The 20005-nt window shown below is 41.6% G+C and overlaps 1 protein-coding gene across 1 annotated transcript in view; it reads right to left on the reverse strand.

Annotated features, from left to right (window-relative positions):
• Positions 1-20005, reverse strand: part of EYS (eyes shut homolog) — a 491695-nt gene that overhangs the window by 424726 nt on the left and 46964 nt on the right. Inside the window, exon 8 of the mRNA XM_083729676.1 lies at positions 17496-17617. Coding sequence (XP_083585802.1) covers positions 17496-17617 — 122 coding nt within the window. The remainder of the gene's footprint in view (positions 1-17495; positions 17618-20005) is intronic.

A 20005-nucleotide genomic window follows, 5' to 3' on the forward strand; every position in this document is an offset into this window, starting at 1 on the left:
TTTATAAAGTGTATCTCTGGGTTATTTATGGGGCCTGTCTGGTGTTTTTACATGAGTAGAATGTGTGCTTTTATTTAAAATGCATCTCTGGGTTATTTGTGGGGCATAGGAATTCATTCATCTTCCCCAAAAAATATAGTTCGGCCCCCCACAAGGTCTGAGGGACAGTGGACCAGTCCTTGCTGAAAAAGTTTGCTGACCCCTGCACTAGTGGAAAGTGCTTCTCTCACATTAGACAAGGCTCCTGACAGTAGCGATGTCAAAATTCAGTGCCCCCTGCCTTTCGCCTTCCATTATACATCATAGTTGTGGTGACCCCTGCAGCGCCACACTCGGTGCGACTCCCCTAAATCTGCCTCTGCTCCTGTCCTTTGTGGATTTCCCCTACTTACTGCAGCCCTCTCTGCCATATGCCATGCTGTACCAGAGGAACATCAAATCCTCAGGAATGGATATTCTGGGAGCATTGGTGGAGGAGGTGCAGTGGGGAGAGAGGATTAGTGACTGGTTGTAAATCACTTAGATAACAATCCTGATTGAGGTGAGGTGGGGGGAAGACCAGATTTCCCCCCACTGTGCTCAGAGCCCTGATCACTCCTGCCTGCCAATGTGGAATGTGTTTTGCTTTGTTTTACCTATGTTGTTGTGCCAGCTCCAGGCTGCCACAGTACTCTTCAGGAACCTGACTTACTTAGGATTCAGCAGATCCATCCCTAACCCTGCTTTGCCTCCCAAGTGCCCCATTTTGTGACCTTATGTTAGCTGTCACCAGTGGTAGCATGCACTCTGAGTGTCATTTGATGGGTGCAGGGGAGGCCCCCACAAGCCACGCCACTAGCAGAGACACAATTCCTTCAAATACTAATCTTTACCAGTAGTGCAGATAAGAGGTTAAGATTGCTCTGCCCATGCCCTTAATGTTTGCAAAATGGCTTAAATGGCTCTAAGGCTTAATAGTTCGGAAAGAATTAAGATTAACAATTTTTCCCCCCCAGCATATAACAGGTCTTGCCATGAAACTGGTTTGAGTGCTAACTCACATGGTCATCTTTGTGGCTTCATGTATATAAATATACTGAGTACAGAGTCCCAAGTTTTGACATTAGGAAAGTTCTATTGTCCACCTGAGGAATTGATTGCTTAAAAAAAACAAAACAAAAACCAGCTGCTGCGGTATTACACTCCTTGTAGTGAACTGTGTGTGTAAGCTAGTACACAGTTGGTTGCACTTTAGATCCTTTGTGGATGTATTAGGTGGAGTGATACTTGGTTGACATTGTGATTTATTTATTTTTGCCAGAGCAATGCTAATGTCAAAGGTGGCCTAAAGTTCAGTTCTAAGCAAAAATAAAAATTTCCAGCATCGCATTCCTTTATCAAAACTACACAGAAAAACAACCCCATTCTTCATACTGAATAAAGCAAGAAAAGAAACACAATTCTGTAATAGAGCCATAAACCTAAACTGCTGTCCAGGTAAATTTGCCCTATTGTCCGTATAGTTTTAAAGCTATAGTTTTCCCAGTAGTGATGTATGGAAGTGAGAGCTGGACCACAAAGAAGGCTGATCGCCGAAGAATTGATGCTTTTGAATTATAGTGCTGAAGGAGACTCTTGAGAGTCCCATGGACTGCAAGAAGATCAAACCTATCCATTCTGAAGGAATCAGCCCTGAGTGCTCACTGGAAGGACAGATCCTGAAGCTGAGGCTCCAATACTTTGGCCACCTCATGAGAAGAGAAGACCCCCTGGAAAATACCCTGATGCTGGGAAAGATGGAGGGCACAAGGAGAAGGGGACGACAGAGGACAAGATGGTTGGACAGTGTTCTGGAAGCTACCAACAGGAGTTTGACCAAACTGCGGGAGGCAGTGGAAGACAGGAGTGCCTGGCGTGCTCTGGTCCATGGGGTCACGAAGAGTCGGAAACGACTAAATGACTAAACAACAACAACAACAAAATTATTGTAGCCAACTCCAGAATAGAGCTAATAGTCAGCAGATAGGGCTGTCTGATACCACTAGAGCACAGTTCCATGCATGCCCACTTGGAAACAAGTTCCACTGTTCGGTGAAGGTTACTCCTTAGCAAGTGTGAAGCATTCCAGCCTACAATAATTTACTGAAATGGATCAATACTGGTTTATACACTTAGCCCTTCTTGTGCGCTTGCAGGTGGAGTCATGAAAAAGTCAAGATGTTGTTCAGTAAGCTAGTAGCACCTCCAGGTGCGAGATGAATCGATGCATGAATGGCGGGGTTTTTTCGGGTTTGCAGATCTTGTGGAAATTCTGACCACTGCATGCATGTTCTCCCACAGGAGGGTTCCAGTTCAACAACTGGCTGGTTCTGACTGGGTTGCAAGCCACCAGTGGACTTGCTTGCTCCCACAGGAAATTCTCTGGAGACAATCAGGTCACCAGTTATATAATCTGGTCTCTCTCCCATGTTGCTTTCTTTGCCATTTGGACGAAGGGTGTGAAAGAAGTCTCTGAAATGTTACCTTCACTTGATACTCCTGAGAACGATGCCAAGGAAATTGATGTTGCTTTATCAGTGATGCAAAGCAATTCTGGTTTGCTTGCTGTGCACAGGATGGTTCTGATGCTGCCTCAGAGGACATGCCTCTGTCTGTGGATCCACAGTTAGTCCCTGAGCCTATTAGCAGAGGTCTGTCAATATTCATTTTCTACGCCCAAATCTCTACTCCCAGCAACAGTCCAGGTGCATGCTCACCTGTGCAAACAGCCTTAGTGGAACCCTGCAGCAGGGAGCAATTTGGGCAAAGAAAAATGACCTAGACAGGCAAACTTTGTTAATATGCTCAGGGAATAGCAATTGTTTACTATGACACAACAAGCAGAGGATCGGTCTGCAAACAACACACCTGAAACCTTAAAGAAGAGAAAGCAACTGGCAGGGGTTGGGAGTGCTAAGCCAAGAACAGGGAGTTAAGATAAGAAAAGGGTTAGTGTGCACTACCCACATATAACATGTTGAGGTGGCAGGGAACCATCTCTGGTTACAGCTCTGGTTACAGAATGGAACAAGTCTAAGAAGTGCAGATACAGTGGTAACTCGGGTTACATACGCTTCAGGTTACATACTCCGCTAACCCAGAAATAGTGCTTCAGGTTAAGAACTTTGCTTCAGGATAAGAACAGAAATCATGCTCCGGCAGCACAGCGGCAGCGGGAGGCCCCATTAGCTAAAGTGGTGCTTCAGGTTAAGAACAGTTTCAGGTTAAGTACAGACCTCCGGAACGAATTAAGTACTTAACCCGAGGTACCACTGTACTAGATAGATCATGTTAGATATCTATTCTCGCTCTGGATCTTTATGATTGAACTTGGATCATAAGTACTATCTCAACAGGTGCCTATTTGGTCAATGTAACAGGCACTCAGGAAAGATACAACTGGCTGTAGTAGATATGGCAGATGGTAACAGATGATGTAATCATTACAAGTTAATTCAGTAAAAACACCAAGACCTCACAGTGCAAACTGTGTGTCCTATTTGACAGTACCACATTCTCCAAAAATCAAGGGAAATTTGGTAGGTTGGTAGGTAAGAAAATAATTTTAAAAATCCATCAAGCTCTTAAGATTTTCATTTTCTAAAATGTAAACAGGGCCATGGCCTATAGACCAATTAGATTTAGAATTGTTATTTTGTTTTAGTTATCATGGCCAAAGCCTGCAGGAGGGATAAGCGTGATTCCTACTCCAGTGTGGAATATGCTGGCTGTAATTCCCCCCCTCATTAATCAGTCTCGATGTTCAGATTTTGTGGTGGTATACCAGTGGTCTAGAATTTTCTCCATATGTTCAGCTGGGTTGGTGCCTACTGAAAAATCACTGGCCCATTTAACAGAATCAGAGAAAAAGATGCCAAGTGACTGCGAGATGCTTAACAAAACATTGGCTGCTTGACAACACCACATTGTCTGCTTGCTGCTTCCTGAGGAAGAAATTGAGAATAAATGAAACTCTCTACAAATTAGTTCTTCAGGGGGACTGGGGTGCCTCTGCCAGGTAAGAAAAAGAAAGCGCACATAAATTGATTCCTGCTCACAATCTATCCCTTGTGATTCCTCTCTGCAGTCTTTCCTTGCATGGAGAGATAACACATCTGGAATTCAAACATATTTTGAGAGAGAGAGAGAGAGAGAGAGAGAGAGAGAGAGAGAGAGAGAGAGAGAGATGATGGGGTGGGGAAGCAAGATTTGGGAGTATTGCCATGTGGCTTCACGAGTGTCAAACCTGGTACATGAGTTTAATGTTGCCCCCCTCCCCCAGCCTATAAAGAAATCTGGTTAGGATGTATTGTCAATGTGTTAATCCTTATTGGTGCAGTAGGAATGTGGCTTTGAGACTCCTGCAGAGCAGGTTGTGAAGCCAGAACCAGGCTGTGAAAGCCTTTTGCTTACATGCACACTGTTGTTTCACCAGAATAAAAGCTTTGGACTAGAAAATGATGAAGAGAAGGCAAATGGCATTTTATTCTGGACTGAAAGCTGGCAACAGATATTTGTCCTTGCTGATAAGTCAGTGGAAAATCACATCGGCCATAGAATGTTCTGAACAATTTCCTTCCAATGGGGGATGGGGAAATCTCACAATTTTGGATTCTCAACCCCACTACCCTACCAGTTCTCCATCTTTCTGCATCAGTTTGTGAACTTTCCCCTCTATCAACACTTCATTGCATCCCCCCCCCTGTAATGTAGACATTTTATAATGCAGTCTTGACCAATATAATGCATTTTTCTTTGTTATTTTATTCATATATACATTTTTGTGCACTCTCTCCTAGTATATGCAGTTTTGTATATGTTATTAAAACACGGCAATATCTAGTTGAGTTAGCAAAAATAAAAATCTAAACTATCCTTCTGAAATCTCTGTAATTTAGGCCACAGCCACCATATATGAAAGAATTACTTCTCTCACACTTGTTTTTATTGTGCTCTCAATCAAACTAATTTGTATTCAACCTAGAACAATGCATACTAGTGCTTCAACTGAGGATAACAATAAATACATAAATAAAAAACAAACTAACCTCATATTTGCCCAGCACACCCATTTCCTGTGTGAGGAGTGGGAGTGGGGGTAACAGAGAAGCTGCCATTGTATGCTGCTAATTGAGCTAAGAAAGGAGAAGAACAGCTAGGAAGCTGAGTGTCGAGGAAACAACTTTCAGCTCATTGATATGCCTCACCCATGTAAGGATAAAATAACCACAGGCAGGACAGAAGTGGTGGTTCCAAATTCATAGCGAGAGAGAGAGCCTTGAGGAAAGTGAAAGTAACAAGAGGGAAGGACCACAGAGGCAGCTGCTGTATGGGCTTTGAAGCACTGAGAACTAGGAAGTTAAGAAGCATGTGCAAGAGGGTGAGGGGCCACTGGCAGAAATGACCAGTAAGGCTGGAAGTTAGAGATGCAGGCCTACTGGCTGAGCTCTATTAAGAAAGTGGGAGTTTGGGTGGTGGTACAGAAAGAGGAGACTTAGAAGCTAGGCAAGGAAAGGAGCAGAAGGGAGAGAACATTATGCAACAAAGCTTTAGTTGGCCTGGACTTCCTCAGGGAGAGGAAACAAAGAAAGGCAGGAGTTTGAAGGCTCTCTAGTGTTCATTACACCCATGGCAGGCCATAGACTAAACAAGGAGAGCCACGTGATAGACAAGAGGTCCAGTGATGAGAAAGAACTTTCACAAGAACATTTGCCTCAAAAATGATGAGAAAAAATTCCAGCAGGAGAATCTGAAGAGTTCACTAGCTCTGGTGTTGTGACCGGTTGGGTTTCTGAGGACTTGTAGGGCACACAGCAGAAGAAGCCTCACAACACATCAGTCCATGTTTATGTTTTGCCCTGGAAACATACTTCAGTCCACCAGAATGTGCCACATTGCTGAATAGGTATGACTGTTTTAACAGAGATAGTAACTTGGACTAAACCACCAAGAGAGTAGAATTTTTCTCTTCTATTATTTATGACCAATTTGATGTATGGGATGCTGCAGTTTGAGAAGAGGGTAAAGTTTCAAGGCTCCCATCTGATTTTCCTCTTATTTTCCCTGTTAGTCTGTCATCTATTAGATTTCTATGTGCATTTTATGCAATTTCTTTTTCCATTTATCGCACAGTTTGCTATAGAATAAAATATCATCACTATAACTAATAAATCAGAAAAACACTATTTTGGATGTCACAGAAAATGTGTTCCAATGTTAGTCTTAAGAGCCTATGGATCCTTTTGCTTCAGTTTAGATGGGTGAAATAAATCCATAGTACTGAGTAAGATAAAGGCACCTTGAGGCATTACTATTCAACAACTCACCAGCACCAAGTCTTCAAAAACAGCTCTTGCTACAAAAATGAACTACATGAGATAAATTTCAAAGAGCTGTGCAATTTCTCAGGGATTTCTGGGAGTCACATGGCTGAAACAGAACACCATTTTTTTAAAAAACCATTTGCAGCATATATATGTAATATGTCAGATGCAAGCAGTGCAGGCTAGGAAACAGGAACTTGGTAACTGGTGTTTTTAGCACTAAGTGATTTCAGTGGAATAATGAAGAAAAATATTGTGACCTTGCTACAATGACAAAACAGTCACTTAAGAGCTTCCATCACATATACACTCAGTCTAAGCAATAATCCCACCCCACAGTGGTTTACACTAGAGAGAGGTAAATGGTAGGCTGGGCACTCAGTCTGGCACAGTATTTCAGCATTTCAGTCACTTAGTCTCATACAAACCAAGGCAAAAGGTTCTTCAGCTCTGTACTCCACAACAGAGATAAGTGGAAAACTCTACCAAAGAATGAAAGAGCCCTTTGCTTGTATTTCAGCCTGTGGAAGTCAGAATGGAGGCAGTACCACTGACCTTGCTTATTTCAAAAATTTAACTCTTACTAAAAAGAAGGAATTTGAATTATGGCGCTGGAGGAGACTCTTGAGAGTCCCATGGACTGCAAAAAGATCAGACCTATCCATTCTGAAGGAAACCAGCCCTGAGTGCTCACTGGAAGGACAGATCCTGAAGCTGAGGCTCCAATACTTTGGCCACCTCATGAGAAGAGAAGACTCCCTGGAAAAGACCCTGATGTTGGGAAAGATTGAGGGCACAAGGAGAAGGGGATGACAGAGGACGAGATGGTTGGATAGTGTTCTTGAAGCTACTAGCATGAGTTTGACCAAACTGCAGGAGGCAGTGGGAGACAGGAGTGCCTGGCGTGCTCTGGTCCATGGGGTCACGAAGAGTCGGACACAACTAAACGACTAAACAGCAACAAAAAGAAGGATGCCAACTAGAGGTGAGACATCCTAATCTGTGGCTATTTCCAAGCATGATTATCCCTTGTTTCTATTGGCCACATGACCAGCCACTTTGCTTTTGCAAAGTCCTAGCATGGACTGAAACCTTGATACTTATGTGACAGAAAAAAAGGGTTTCATCTCAGTGCTGGCTAAGGATGACCTATTAGAGAAGGAGTAAAGATTACACAATCTCGGTCAATGTGCCTTCTTTCAAAAAACAACAGGAATCTGTACCACCAGAAGGGATTCTCCTTCCACCCCACTCCCATAAGTAAACAGCACTATTAGTGACTGAGCATAGTTCAGTCATTATGTCACATAAGCAGCAGTACTACAGGCTGATACATGAGCAAAGGCCTCTTTAAGTCTTTCCCACCAGCATGCCAAACAGAGGCTTTGGTAGTTCTCCCCATAGCTCTGTGTAGGAGCAGGGAGTTGAGAGCCTGGTCGTGTTCTGTCCTACTTTTGGCAAGAAATGATGGTCAAGAAGGATGGGTCATCACAGGGAGTTAACATAAGCACTCTTCAAGGATTTTACCCATGTGTAAAATCAACAAGCAAGTAGGGAGGGGCTAAACTCTTTCAGCCCTATTGCCTTCCACAAGATGGAGGAAAACTGGCTCTCCCCCATCAACTGCTCTCTTGACTTGGTCATCTTATCTCCTTTTGGTTTTGCTTCACCTAGTCAGGATTTTCTCTCAGCAATTTCTTACTATCCTTTTTTCAGTGAGGATATTAATAAACATAGCAAAGTCAGCCTGTGTCATATAGTGTTTTGTCACAGGATGATGTAGTAGCTTGCTTTGGTGACCACTCCTCTATTTTCCAGATGAAAGTACCACATCCCTTTAATCTGCTCTCATACTTCAGCTATGGCATTGCCTTAATCCATCACATTGACAGTACAAGTGAACACCATGCACTTCACATACATACAAGATGCCATAAATTGTTTTAAAAGGCATTAGACAAATGGTTCTTACTGCTGCAAAAATAACACCACTGCACTGGTTCACCATTGTCCCCTTTATAGGAAACACAGGTGGGCAGACTGATCTCAGTGGCATCGATCTTCTTCCTTCCATTTTTTTTTTTTAATAAATTTTTATTAGGGGTTTTTACAAAATAAAGTACAAAGATAAACAACCTTTCTTTTATCTCAACAGAGTTTCATAACTTCTTTGGACTTCCTCACATCTCCCGCTGCCATTTTCATCATCATAAATTTTTCCCAGCAATTTATCATCTAATTTGCAAATTTTATAACCACTTATTTAAATATAATCCTCTGTAAATTAATTTCTCTTAATCTCACTTTACATCCCATTTCAATCCGATTTTGTGGTGGCCAATTATTTATGATCAAACATCCTACTTAACTTTCCACCAAGTCACAATATTTTTGTAAATAAGTCTTAAATTTCCTCCAATCTTCTTCAACCCTCTCTTCTCCCAGGTCTCGAATTCTGCCAGTCATCTCAGCCAGTTGCATATAGTCCATCAGCTGCATCTGCCATTCTTCCAGAGTGGGTAGATCTTGAGTTTTCCACTTCTTGGCGATAAGTATCCTTGCTGCTGCTGTTGCGTACAAAAAGAATGTTCGGTCCTTCTTTGGCACCATCTGGCCGACAATGCCCAGGAGGAAGGCCTCTGGTTTCTTAAGGAAGGTATACTTAAATACCTTTTTCAGCTCATTATATATCATTTCCCAGAAGACCTTCACCCTGGGACAAGTCCACCAGAGGTGAAAGAATGTTCCTTCATTTTCCTTACATTTCCAACATTTGTTGTCTGGCACATGGCATATTTTGGCTAGTTTAACTGGGGTCATGTACCACCTATATATCATTTTCATTACATTTTCCTTCAGAGCATTACATGCCGTGAAGTTCATCCCCGTGGTCCACAACCTTTCCCAATCCTCAAACATAATATTATGCCCAATATCCTGTGCCCACTTTATCATGGCCGACTTAACCATTTCATCTTGTGTATTCCATTTCAACAGCAAGTTATACATTCTTGAGAGTACTTTAGTCTTAGGTTCTAACAATTCTGTTTCCAACTTCGATTTCTCCACCTGGAATCCTAACTTTTTATCCTTTTTAAAAATTTCTTGAATCTGAGCGTAATGTAACCAGTCTCGCACTTTGTCTTTCATTTTTTCCAAACTCTGCAATTTCCAATTGTTGCCCTCTTTCTCTATTATTTCCCAATATTTCGGCCATTTGGCCTCCATATTGGGTCTTTTTCGGGCCTTAGCCTCCAGAGGTGATAGCCATCTTGGAGTTTTATTTTCCAATAGGTCTTTGTATTTTGTCCAGACATTAAACACTGCTTTCCTGACAATATGGTTCTTAAAGGCCTTATTGATCTTAACTTTGTCATACCATAAGTATGCATGCCAGCCAAATGCATTGTTAAAACCTTCTAAATCTAACACGTCAGTGTCCTCTAGAAGTAGCCAGTCTTTTAGCCAGCAGAAAGCTGCGGCTTCGTAGTACAACCTTAAGTCTGGCAGGGCAAAGCCCCCTCTTTCTTTCGCATCAGTTAATATCTTAAACTTAATTCTGGGCTTTTTGCCCTGCCAGACAAATTTAGAAATATCTCTCTGCCACTTCCTGAAGCACTCCGTCTTATCCACAATTTGCAATGTTTGAAACAAAAACAACATCTTAGGCAATACATTCATCTTAATAGCAGCAATTCGGCCTAACAAAGAAAGCTTCAATTTTGACCAACTGTCCAAGTCTCTCTTAATTTCAGACCAACATTTTTCATAATTATCCTTAAATAGACTCAGATTTTTTGCTGTTATGTTTACCCCTAGGTACTTTACTTTTTTAACCACAGTTAGTTCTGTTTCTCTCTGAAACCGTTCTGACTCTGCATCTGTCAAGTTTTTTCCCAACACCTTAGTTTTCTGTTTGTTTAGTTTAAAGCCCGCTACCCGACCAAAGTCCTGAATCAATTGTAACACTCTTTTTGTACTAGATTCTGGCTCTTGCAATGTCAAAACAAGGTCATCTGCAAAAGCTTTAAGTTTATATTGTTTCGCTCCGATCTGAATCCCTTGCACCAACCGGTCCCCTCTAATCAAGTTCAAGAGCACCTCCAGGACAGAAATAAACAGCAAGGGGGAAATCGGGCAGCCTTGTCGTGTCCCTTTTTCAATCTTAAACTCTTCTGTAACCACATTGTTGACTATCAGTTTTGCCTTTTGTTCTGAATAAATCGCGTCAATCCCATTTTCAAAACCCCGCCCCACTCCCATTTCTTTTAAATTCCCCTTCATAAATTTCCAAGAAATATTATCGAAGGCCTTCTCCGCGTCTATAAAAATTAGAACTGCTTTAGTGTTAATATTTGTTTGCAAAAGTTCCAAAATGTCAATAATGTTCCTTGTATTAGCAAATAAATGTCTTCCTGGGAGAAAGCCTGCCTGGTCTTTATGAATTATCTCATTTAAAACTCTTTTAAGTCTTCCTGCCAAAACGTCAGCAAATATTTTGTAATCCACATTTAAAAGGGAAATGGGACGGTAGTTCTTAAGTTGTGTCTTTTCAGTTTCTGACTTTGGTATCAATGTGATAAAAGCTTCCTTCCACGATTCAGGCGCCTTCTTTCCCTCCATAATTTCATTGCTGACCTCCATCAGTGGTTGAATCAAATAGTCACTTAATGTCTTATAGTACTTGGAGGTCAAGCCATCTGGCCCTGGAGACTTGCCCAACTTCATATTCTGAATGGCCTGTTCTATCTCTAGTCGTGTTATTTTACTATTCAGGAGTGATCTATTTTCTTGTGATAGTTTTTTAAGTCCATTTTTCTCCAAAAATTTTGCAATCTCTTCCTCCTTTTGTGGCCCTTGAGTGTATAATTTCTTAAAATATTTCTGGAAACATTTTCTAATTTCCGCCGGGTTCTGAATATTCCTTCCTTCTATTTCCAAATTTGTTACTATGTTCAGCTTTTGTCTCTTCTTCAACTGCCAAGCCAGCAGTTTCCCACATTTATTAGCCGATTCAAATGTTTTTTGTTTCATTGATTTAATCTTCCATTCTATTTCCTGATTTATCAGTTTGGAATATTGTGCCTGATGAAGTTTAATTTCTCTCAAAATCGGCTGTGACTTCGGGTTTACTCTTAGTTTCTTCTCTAACTCTTTAATTTTCCCCAAAATCTTGTCCTTTTTCTCATTTTGTAGTCTTTTCTTTATGGCGTTCTGTTGTATCAAGAACCCTCTCATCACAGCTTTGCTTGCGTCCCAGATTGTTCTTTTTTCCACAGCAGTGCTCAAATTTATCTCAAAATAGTCCTTTATTGTTTTTTTGGCCTTCTTGATAATCTCCTGATCTCTAAACAAGTTGTCATTCATCTTCCATCTAAAGGAGCCGGTTGGTAATAATGTCATGTCCATTTTCAACGCGTTATGATCGGAGCAGGTCTTTGGGCAGATTTCCACTTTCTTCACCTTAGGAGCCAGACCTCTAGAAATCCATATTTGGTCAATTCTTGTCCAAGTCAGTTGGGCTTCAGAGAAAAATGTTCCTTCTTTCCCTAAGGGGTTCTTTGTCCTCCATATATCAATCCAGTCCATGTTGTCTGTCATTTCAAAAAAGGTCTTTGGTAGTCTGCCTTCTTTAGTAACCTTTTGGCTTTGTGACCTATCCATGTTTGTAGAAACGATCCCATTCATATCTCCCATCATAATGATGTTATCATAGTCCAGATAATCCAGCATAATCTCATGCAACTTCTTGTAGAATTCTGATTTCCCTTCATTTGGAGCGTAGATTCCTAATATCAAAATTTTCTCTCCTTGGTGCTGTATTTCAATTGCCAAAATTCTTCCATGTTCATCTTTAAATAGAAATTTTGGTGAGAGGCTCTCCTTTGCATATATCACCACTCCTCTCTTCTTAACTAAGTCCGAAGATATAAATTCTTGGCCTAACCTTTTATTTACCAATATTTTTCTGTGGAGCCTAGTCACATGTGTTTCTTGTAAACAAGTAATGTCTAGTTGCTCCTTTTTTAATATGTGAAAGATTTTCTTCCTTTTTTCCGGACTGTTGCAGCCATTTATATTCCAACTTAAAAGTTGCAGAGACATCCTGGATAGATCTGTTTAATTTCCTTGGGATGGTATTTTGTTCTGTGAGTCTTCAGGGTTCTGAGGTACAGGCACCTGTGGTGGTTCAGGCCCTGAGGGTAGTTCAAGTCCTTTATGAAGGTCCTCTCCGTAGGCAGTCAAAAACTTGTCCCTATCTTCCAAAGTTCTAATTTTAATCTTCTTCCCTCTAAAGGTAAAAGATAGTCCTTGGGGAAAATCCCACCTAAAGATGATTGAGTTGCTTCTCAGCAGTTTTACTAAGTCCAAATATTCAGATCTAAGATCCAACAGCTGTTTAGGAATGTCCTTAAAAATCTCAATTCTTTTGTCCGAAATGTTCAAAGAGCTTCCGTAGTGCAGGCCCAAAATCTTGTCCCTTTCCTCCTTTGATCTCAACGTAATCAAACAGTCTCTGGGCCTTTCTCTCTTTGTAAGTCTTCCAAGTCTGAAGGCTGACACAATTTTAAAGTCTTCCTCCTCTAGACCCCAGAACTTGGAGAATTCTTTGGTCAGAAACTCAGCTAGATTACCTTCTTCCACTTCTGGTATCGATCTTATCCTTAAATTAATCTCCCTGTTCCGAAGTTCCAACATGGAGAGATAGGTCTGATGTTCCCCAACCTGCTTACTGAGCGGCCTTACTTCTTTTTCCAACTCTCCCACTCTTTGGCTGGTCTCTTCGGCCAGTTTCTGATTTTCACCTGCAGCCTCCTTCAGTTGTCCAATTGCTTGTGCATTCTGTGCAACTTGCCCAGATAATTTGTTTAAAGTTTCTGTATTAAGGTCAATTTTCGCAGTTTGTTGGTCAACTTTCCTCTCCAAAGACTCCAATTTCTCAAGAATTCTCTCTAATACAGAACCAGATCCTCCTGAGGCCATCTCCTCTAGTTGTAAAACCTCAGTTTCTTCCTCCCCTGCCTGTGACAGGGAGGTAGCTTTTTCCTCCGAGGGCAAAGTGGGCACAGATGATCTGCGTGCTTGTGAGGCTGCAGTTACGGTTGTCAGAGTTGTTTGTCTGGTTCTTAATCCCTTTCTTTTTGCGCCACTCATTCCAAAGTTATCTAGCAGTCAAGGTCAAGCTGAGTTGTTCCCATGGGAAAGCTACGGCCCAGGTGGTAGCAATCAAACAGAGGGCCGGGAAATAGAAAGTAAAACAATGTTTTTGTTGTAAATCCTCAATCCTCTAGGGGGAGCATAAAGTGTCCTAGGAAGAAGAGTCCATTCCACATACGAAATCTGAACCAATACTTAGGGATCTTCACAAGAGTAGTTTTAGCAGAGTTGGTTTTAGGTTTGCCACAATATTTCAAGTTGTGCTTACTGGAGTTCCAAAATGCAAGAACGTAACCATTCTGAGCTCCCTCAGACTGTCTCAAAGTTTAAATAGAATGTATCCAAATTTGCAGTCTGACAGTTCTGCTGCTCAGGCAGTTCTGACACCTGGGCTTCTTAAACAGAATTGTAATCCACAAAGAAAGGAGTATATAAGTCCTAATAAAAGTCCAAAAATCAATTGCTTACAGTCTTTAAAGGGAAAAGTAATTTCTGCGGGTGCTCAATCTGAGCTGTCAAAAGTTCTCTCTGTGCCTCCACTCCTCCTGCTCTTTGCTTTAAAAGTCAATGGCTGCGGAGGACGGACTTCCTTTTCCTCGTCTCTCCGCTTTCAGCTAATTTTCAATATTTTTAGTCCCGAAATTTAGTAAAGTCCTCAATTACTCACGGGTTGTTGCGTTTTAAAATCTTGTGTTGAAGGAAGAAAGGTCGGCGCTCACCGGCAACGGCAGCGCGGCTTCGCTCCGCTGAATGCGCATAGACCCACAGCGCCGCTACCCCCTCTGCGATCCGGAGCCCCTTACGGGGTTCCCTCAACGTTTCGGGGGTAGCTCCTGGCGCCCGCCGGGTCCCGAGACCGCAGGCTTCCGCTGCCTGCGGTTTTCCAGAATGGGTCTCCGCTTCGCCGTAGCGGACGACCCTTTTCCAGCGTAGCTTCCCTCTCCCGGTTAGGAAAGGGCAGCCATTACCGTTCGCGCCGCCTCCGGAAGTGCGATCTTCTTCCTTCCAGTCAGGTTTTAGTATCCCTACAGAGCATAAAGACAATGGGCCATGTATATCCTTGATGAATGATTCCAGTACAATGGTTCACCTATAATCCTACAACCCTCTTTTAGAAGCAAGACTCACCAGCCTGTCTTACTTTGAGTAAATGTAAAAAGGATTTGGTTGCTGGAAAACAATTTTTATTTTCATATCTGTTGACAAAATTTTACATTTATGTAAGTGTACAGGAGAAAGGCAAGGACAGCAATTCCAAAATATTTCCTCTCCCACCCCACCCCATGGAAGAAACCTATGCATGCAAAATGAATAAACTGAGCATTAACTCATCTTTTTTCTCAGCAGAGTGCACTACTGGGCTCCCCCAACATCACATTCTGTTTTATGTCTTATGTATTATAAATAGCAGATGACAGCAGATAAATCTTGCTAGCTGAGGACCACCACTGTTACAATCACAAAGCTGGACTGTGCCAAAAGGCATTAAGCACAACCCCTCACTGCAAGACAACACGCCGGCACTCTGTTGCTCAATCCAGAGGATTGTTTCAATTTGTATGCCACATCAAATGTTTCCCACAAAATATGTGTAAGTTTTGTGCTCTTGGCGATGCTATGTGTACCAGATGCACTCCACAGCTAATATGTGCTCAGTGAAGAGTGCTGCCCCATTTGCACATTGGGTTTCCAACACTGGGATATGAACCCTGATGGATCAGCAAAACTTGCCTAAACCACTTTTAAAGCTATATAAGGCAGCAGTTATCACCACATCTATGGCAGCAAATTTCATAAGTTAATGATGCTCTGTGTGAAGAGCTTTCTTTTATCTGCCCTGAATTTATTGCCAATCAATTTTATTGAGAGACCTTGAGTTCTTCTGTTATGAGAAAGGAAGAATATTGTCGCCTTCGCTCCCAATCACTCAGCGGGGTGATATCATTTCAGGTGAGGTCCTATCCTTTTCCTGTTCAAAAGTATGAATATACTTCCCTATGCCAACAAGAAATGCCTTACACAACACAATCAATAGCTGCTTTTGCCCTCAAGGCAGAAACATCATATTGGTGGCTGCTTATTATTGATTAAGTGACCAAGACACCCCATTTCCCTTCAGTCAGGTTGCCTGGCTAACAGTGAAAATGACCATTTTTGGTCCCCAGGCCCAGGACCTTATATTGTGAACTCTTGAATTTAAGATCTGTTACTTTAGTTCGTAAGGTCAAGCTGTTAATCCTGCATGGCTTCCTAGTTGGCTTCCTCATTATTAATGCTCTTAGCAGTGTCATTCTCAGATTTATTCTCTTTATCACATTCTTCCACCCCTCTCTAAGGTCACCAAAGAAAATACTGAACAAAACCAAGCCTACAAAGCATCCCTAAGAAGAGACTGAAAGGTTGCCTTTTATCCCAACCTTTCACCTTCCATTAGTTCATTACTGATTTTATGGTGTATGCAGTGGTAGCAAATATGAGCAATGCAATTCATTCTAGTGTTTAAGCATGTGATCTTATACTCAATTACTTAGAAGGAAACAACATTGAACTCAAAGGGACTTACTTCTCAGGAGACATGTATAGGATTGCACTATAAATGCCAGATTTGGGAGAAGGCTTTTGTCTTGATATTTATTTGCATTTATAATTATGATTGAATTGCACATCTAGGAAAGTCAAATACCCAACAAAGGATATATCTGACAAAAAGAAAACAATTAAATGCTCTTTGTCCATAACAGTTATTTTTAAAGTGATTATAGTGCACAATGATGTTCTGCTACAAGAAAAAACAACAGCATTATTAGGTGAAAAGCCAACCAAAAGCATCATAAATGGCATACTCCAAATAAAGCTGAACCCTGTGTGTGTATCTATTTCTATATTGAAAAAATGCTCTGAGGGGAGGGTGTTCTTATGTCTCTCTCCCCCCTCTGGCCCAGCTTTCTCGGGAATGATGACCCAGTGGGGATTTTATTGATCTTCTAACTATGTCACAGTCCATTTAAAACAAAATGGTATATGTTTTTGACAGAGGAATATGACATATTACTGTAGAAGGAGAACGGATAGACTTGAGTGATGGTAAGAAAACAACAACAAAAAGCCTCTCGGGACACACGAAGAAAACAAATCTAAGATATGATGCTGTAAATGGAAGTGAATTAGGCTTTTTATGGCAAGATTTAGCTGCAGAAGAAAACAGAGATTGTAAGCACAGGGAGAAGTAAGTCCCATTCATGCAAGTAATTTCCCCGTTCTTGTTTTTTTTTTTTTTTTTTTTTTGGTAGATTCTCACCAGGAGAAAGATAAATCACGAAAGCATCACTTGGTGATGCATTAAGGAAGAAGTAAAAAGGTAAAGGTAAAGGATCCCTGACAGTTAAGTCCAGTCGCAAACGACACTGGGGTTGTGGCGCTCATCTCACTTTACTGGCCAAGGGAGCCAACGTTTGTCCGCAGACAGTTTTTCCAGGTCATGTGGCCAGCATGACTAAGCCGCTTCTGGCAAAACCAGAGCAGCGCACAGAAATGCCGTTTGCCTTCCTGCTCTGTGACGTGCTTTCAAACTGCTACAGCCTCTCCCCATCCACAACCACACTAGACCTGCTTCGCATCATTCTTGACTGTTTTAACCTGGCTGGAGTATCTCCTTCTTGGATGTAAAATAGGGGTGTGAGAGCTTGTGTAGAAACTTACCTACTGTACATTGGTAAAATCCAAATTAATTGCTCCACTCACCCCACTCACCAATGAAATGTGCCCCCCATCCCTGTCTCCAGAAAGTTGCCCAGCAGTGAATGTGGCCACCACACTGAAAACAAGTTCTCTACTCCTGAAGTACAAGAAGAAAAAAGTGTTTTGTTTCCTGTCCTCTTGGAAGACTATGCACTAAGGGAATCTAGTTTTTTAGTACATGCACATACAACAGGTCACCATAGCACACTCCTCCCCCCTCCACCAAAAGCGAAAATGAAATGCTTACTGTGTACTAACCAAATGGAGATCCACACAGGTAGAATTGTGTTTGCATGCGTTAACGAGGCAGTCATCAATATCTTGGTCACATTTTTGTCCTGCATACCCAGGGTTGCACAAGCAGTAGAAGCCGTCAACAACTGCAGTGTGTGAAGTGGGGGGGGGGGGAGAGAAGCAGGTCAGTCACATTTTGTACAAAGTTAGATTGTAACTGGAACTGCAAAACACTTAAATAAAGATAGCACATAAATCCTAGAAATGTAGTCCTATTTTCTCCAGAAATATAAAGGGCAATGGAAATGGAAAGAGAGAACAAGCAAGGGGCGGGGGGAGGGAATTGAAACAGTATTGTGTAATTGTCACTGAAATGAAAAGAAGGTATGTCATACACAGGCAGGAAATGTAACCATAGGGAAACTGGATTTTTGATATAGGAGAGAATGACATCAGCAGCCATTCATGACAATTAAGTAACCCACCTAATTTGAGAAGAGGGTACACTCTCATGCTACGCTTCATCTCCAGCATTAGGGCCATCAGGTGTAAAAGCAATTTAGCTCTACACCAGTTATGTTCCCAAATGCTCTCCGCTTTACCCACCCCCCTTATGAATTAACTGCTCTTATCCATTCGTACGAAGGAAACTGGGTGTGATTCCCATCCCAAACTATCTTGACTGGATAAATAAAAAGAATAAAAAAATTGTCCAGTAGCACCTTAGAGACCAACTACGTTTGTTCTGGGTATAAGCTTTCATGTGCATGCACACTTCTTCAGATACATTGAAACAGAAGTCACCAGACCCTTATATATAGTGGGAGGATGGGGTGGGGTTTTTCTCAGAAGGGTAGTAGGAGATGGGTGATTGGCTCAATGGGTATGATAAACCTGTTGAGGAATGTTAACGACTGTCATCAGCATACTATCCCTTGCTTTTCCCTGTAGGACTAATTGCAGTCGTTAGCAGTCATCAACAGGTTTACCATACTCATTGAGTCAATCACCTCTCTCTAACTACCCTTCTGATAAAAACCCCACCCTTTTTATTTTATTTTATTTTATTTTGACTGTGTCAGACCAACACAGCTACCTACCTGAATCTAGTATCTTGACTGGGACATCACAGAGTAGAGTTCATCTATTGTGATGTTCTGAAACCAGCACAGTAGCCAATTCCTACATGGCCCCACCTGACTTAACAACAGGGCAGATTTCAACACAGTGCTAATATAAAGCTACCACAAACTGCTTTACAGCACATGATGTTCAGTTGCTGGATGTTTTCCTAGATGGCAGGTGTCCGTCTTTCCCTTCCAGGTAGTCCCCCCACACAAACCAAAAATCCCTCCCCCGAGGTGCATTTCTTCTATTGGGGAAAAGAAAAAACTTGTGCCCTTGATATTTTGCATCTGTTATTTTTAAAAGAAATAGACAGGGAAAGAAACATTTATTATCTGAAGGTGCCATTTTCACACTGTGCCACTTTATTTAAAAGAAACTGCTCAAGAGCTGAGGTTTGACAGCCTTGATCAGCTACTCTCATGAGTTTCCATGTTTCATTCTTGCCCCCTCCCAAGCTAACAATCAGTCCTTCCTCTTTTTCATCATTAGTGATGTAAAGAGAGAAGTATCTTTGGAGAGTTACATCTATACAAGGGACCCGGTGACAGCAATGATTGCAGTTCTTACAGGCATAGATTTATTATAGCCTCACACAGGTCCCTGGGTTCTTCATTATCTCTAAGATTTACCATGTAATCTAGGCTGTCACTCAGTCTCAGCACATGTAACTGCTATTACTCTCATTAAATGCTTGGAGCCCTTTGTTCCAATACTTTTTTTTTTTTTCAAGACGCTTGGATTTTTCTTAATTCACAGTTATAACATGGAGCTAAAGCAAAGCACTTCACCTCCTTTTTAACTTGTCTATCACATCTCAGTAGTTATTTACTTCCACGGATACTCAGATCTGAACCTGAAGGGTAAGCTTTCAAGTAATTATATATATATATATATATATATATATATATATATATATATGCTGAATATCCACTTCTATGGAAATTTCAATTTCTTTTCTTTTCCTTTTTGCACATCTAGTAACCATTGTTATTCTTATCCTCCATGAATTTGTTTAATTTGTAAACAACTTAGAGGTTTTCTTACAATCAAGCAGTATATACATTTTGTTAGATAATCTGCTTTTGAGGAAGGGCTCAATGGTTGAGCAGCTGTTTTGCATGCAAAGACCCCAGGTCCCATCCCCAGCATGCCCAGGTAGGGCTGGAAGAGAACCTTGGAGAGCTACTGCCAGTCAGTCTAGACCCTGGGTAGTCAACCTTTTTATATGCCCAATAATGCATCTTTCTTGATGGTAAAATTTCCTTACTGCCCACCAGTGCTCAATGGAAGGAGGATTCAGCTTGTGCCGTAGAACCCCCTACCACACACCTAGAATCCTGAAACGCCCACTAGTGGGCCGTAGGGACTAGGTTGACAACCCCTGGTGTAGACAATAGGGAGCTAAA

This window comes from Podarcis gaigeae (genome assembly GCF_964106915.1).
Source record: "Podarcis gaigeae genome assembly, chromosome: 3".
NCBI classification, from domain to species: Eukaryota; Metazoa; Chordata; class Lepidosauria; order Squamata; family Lacertidae; genus Podarcis; species Podarcis gaigeae.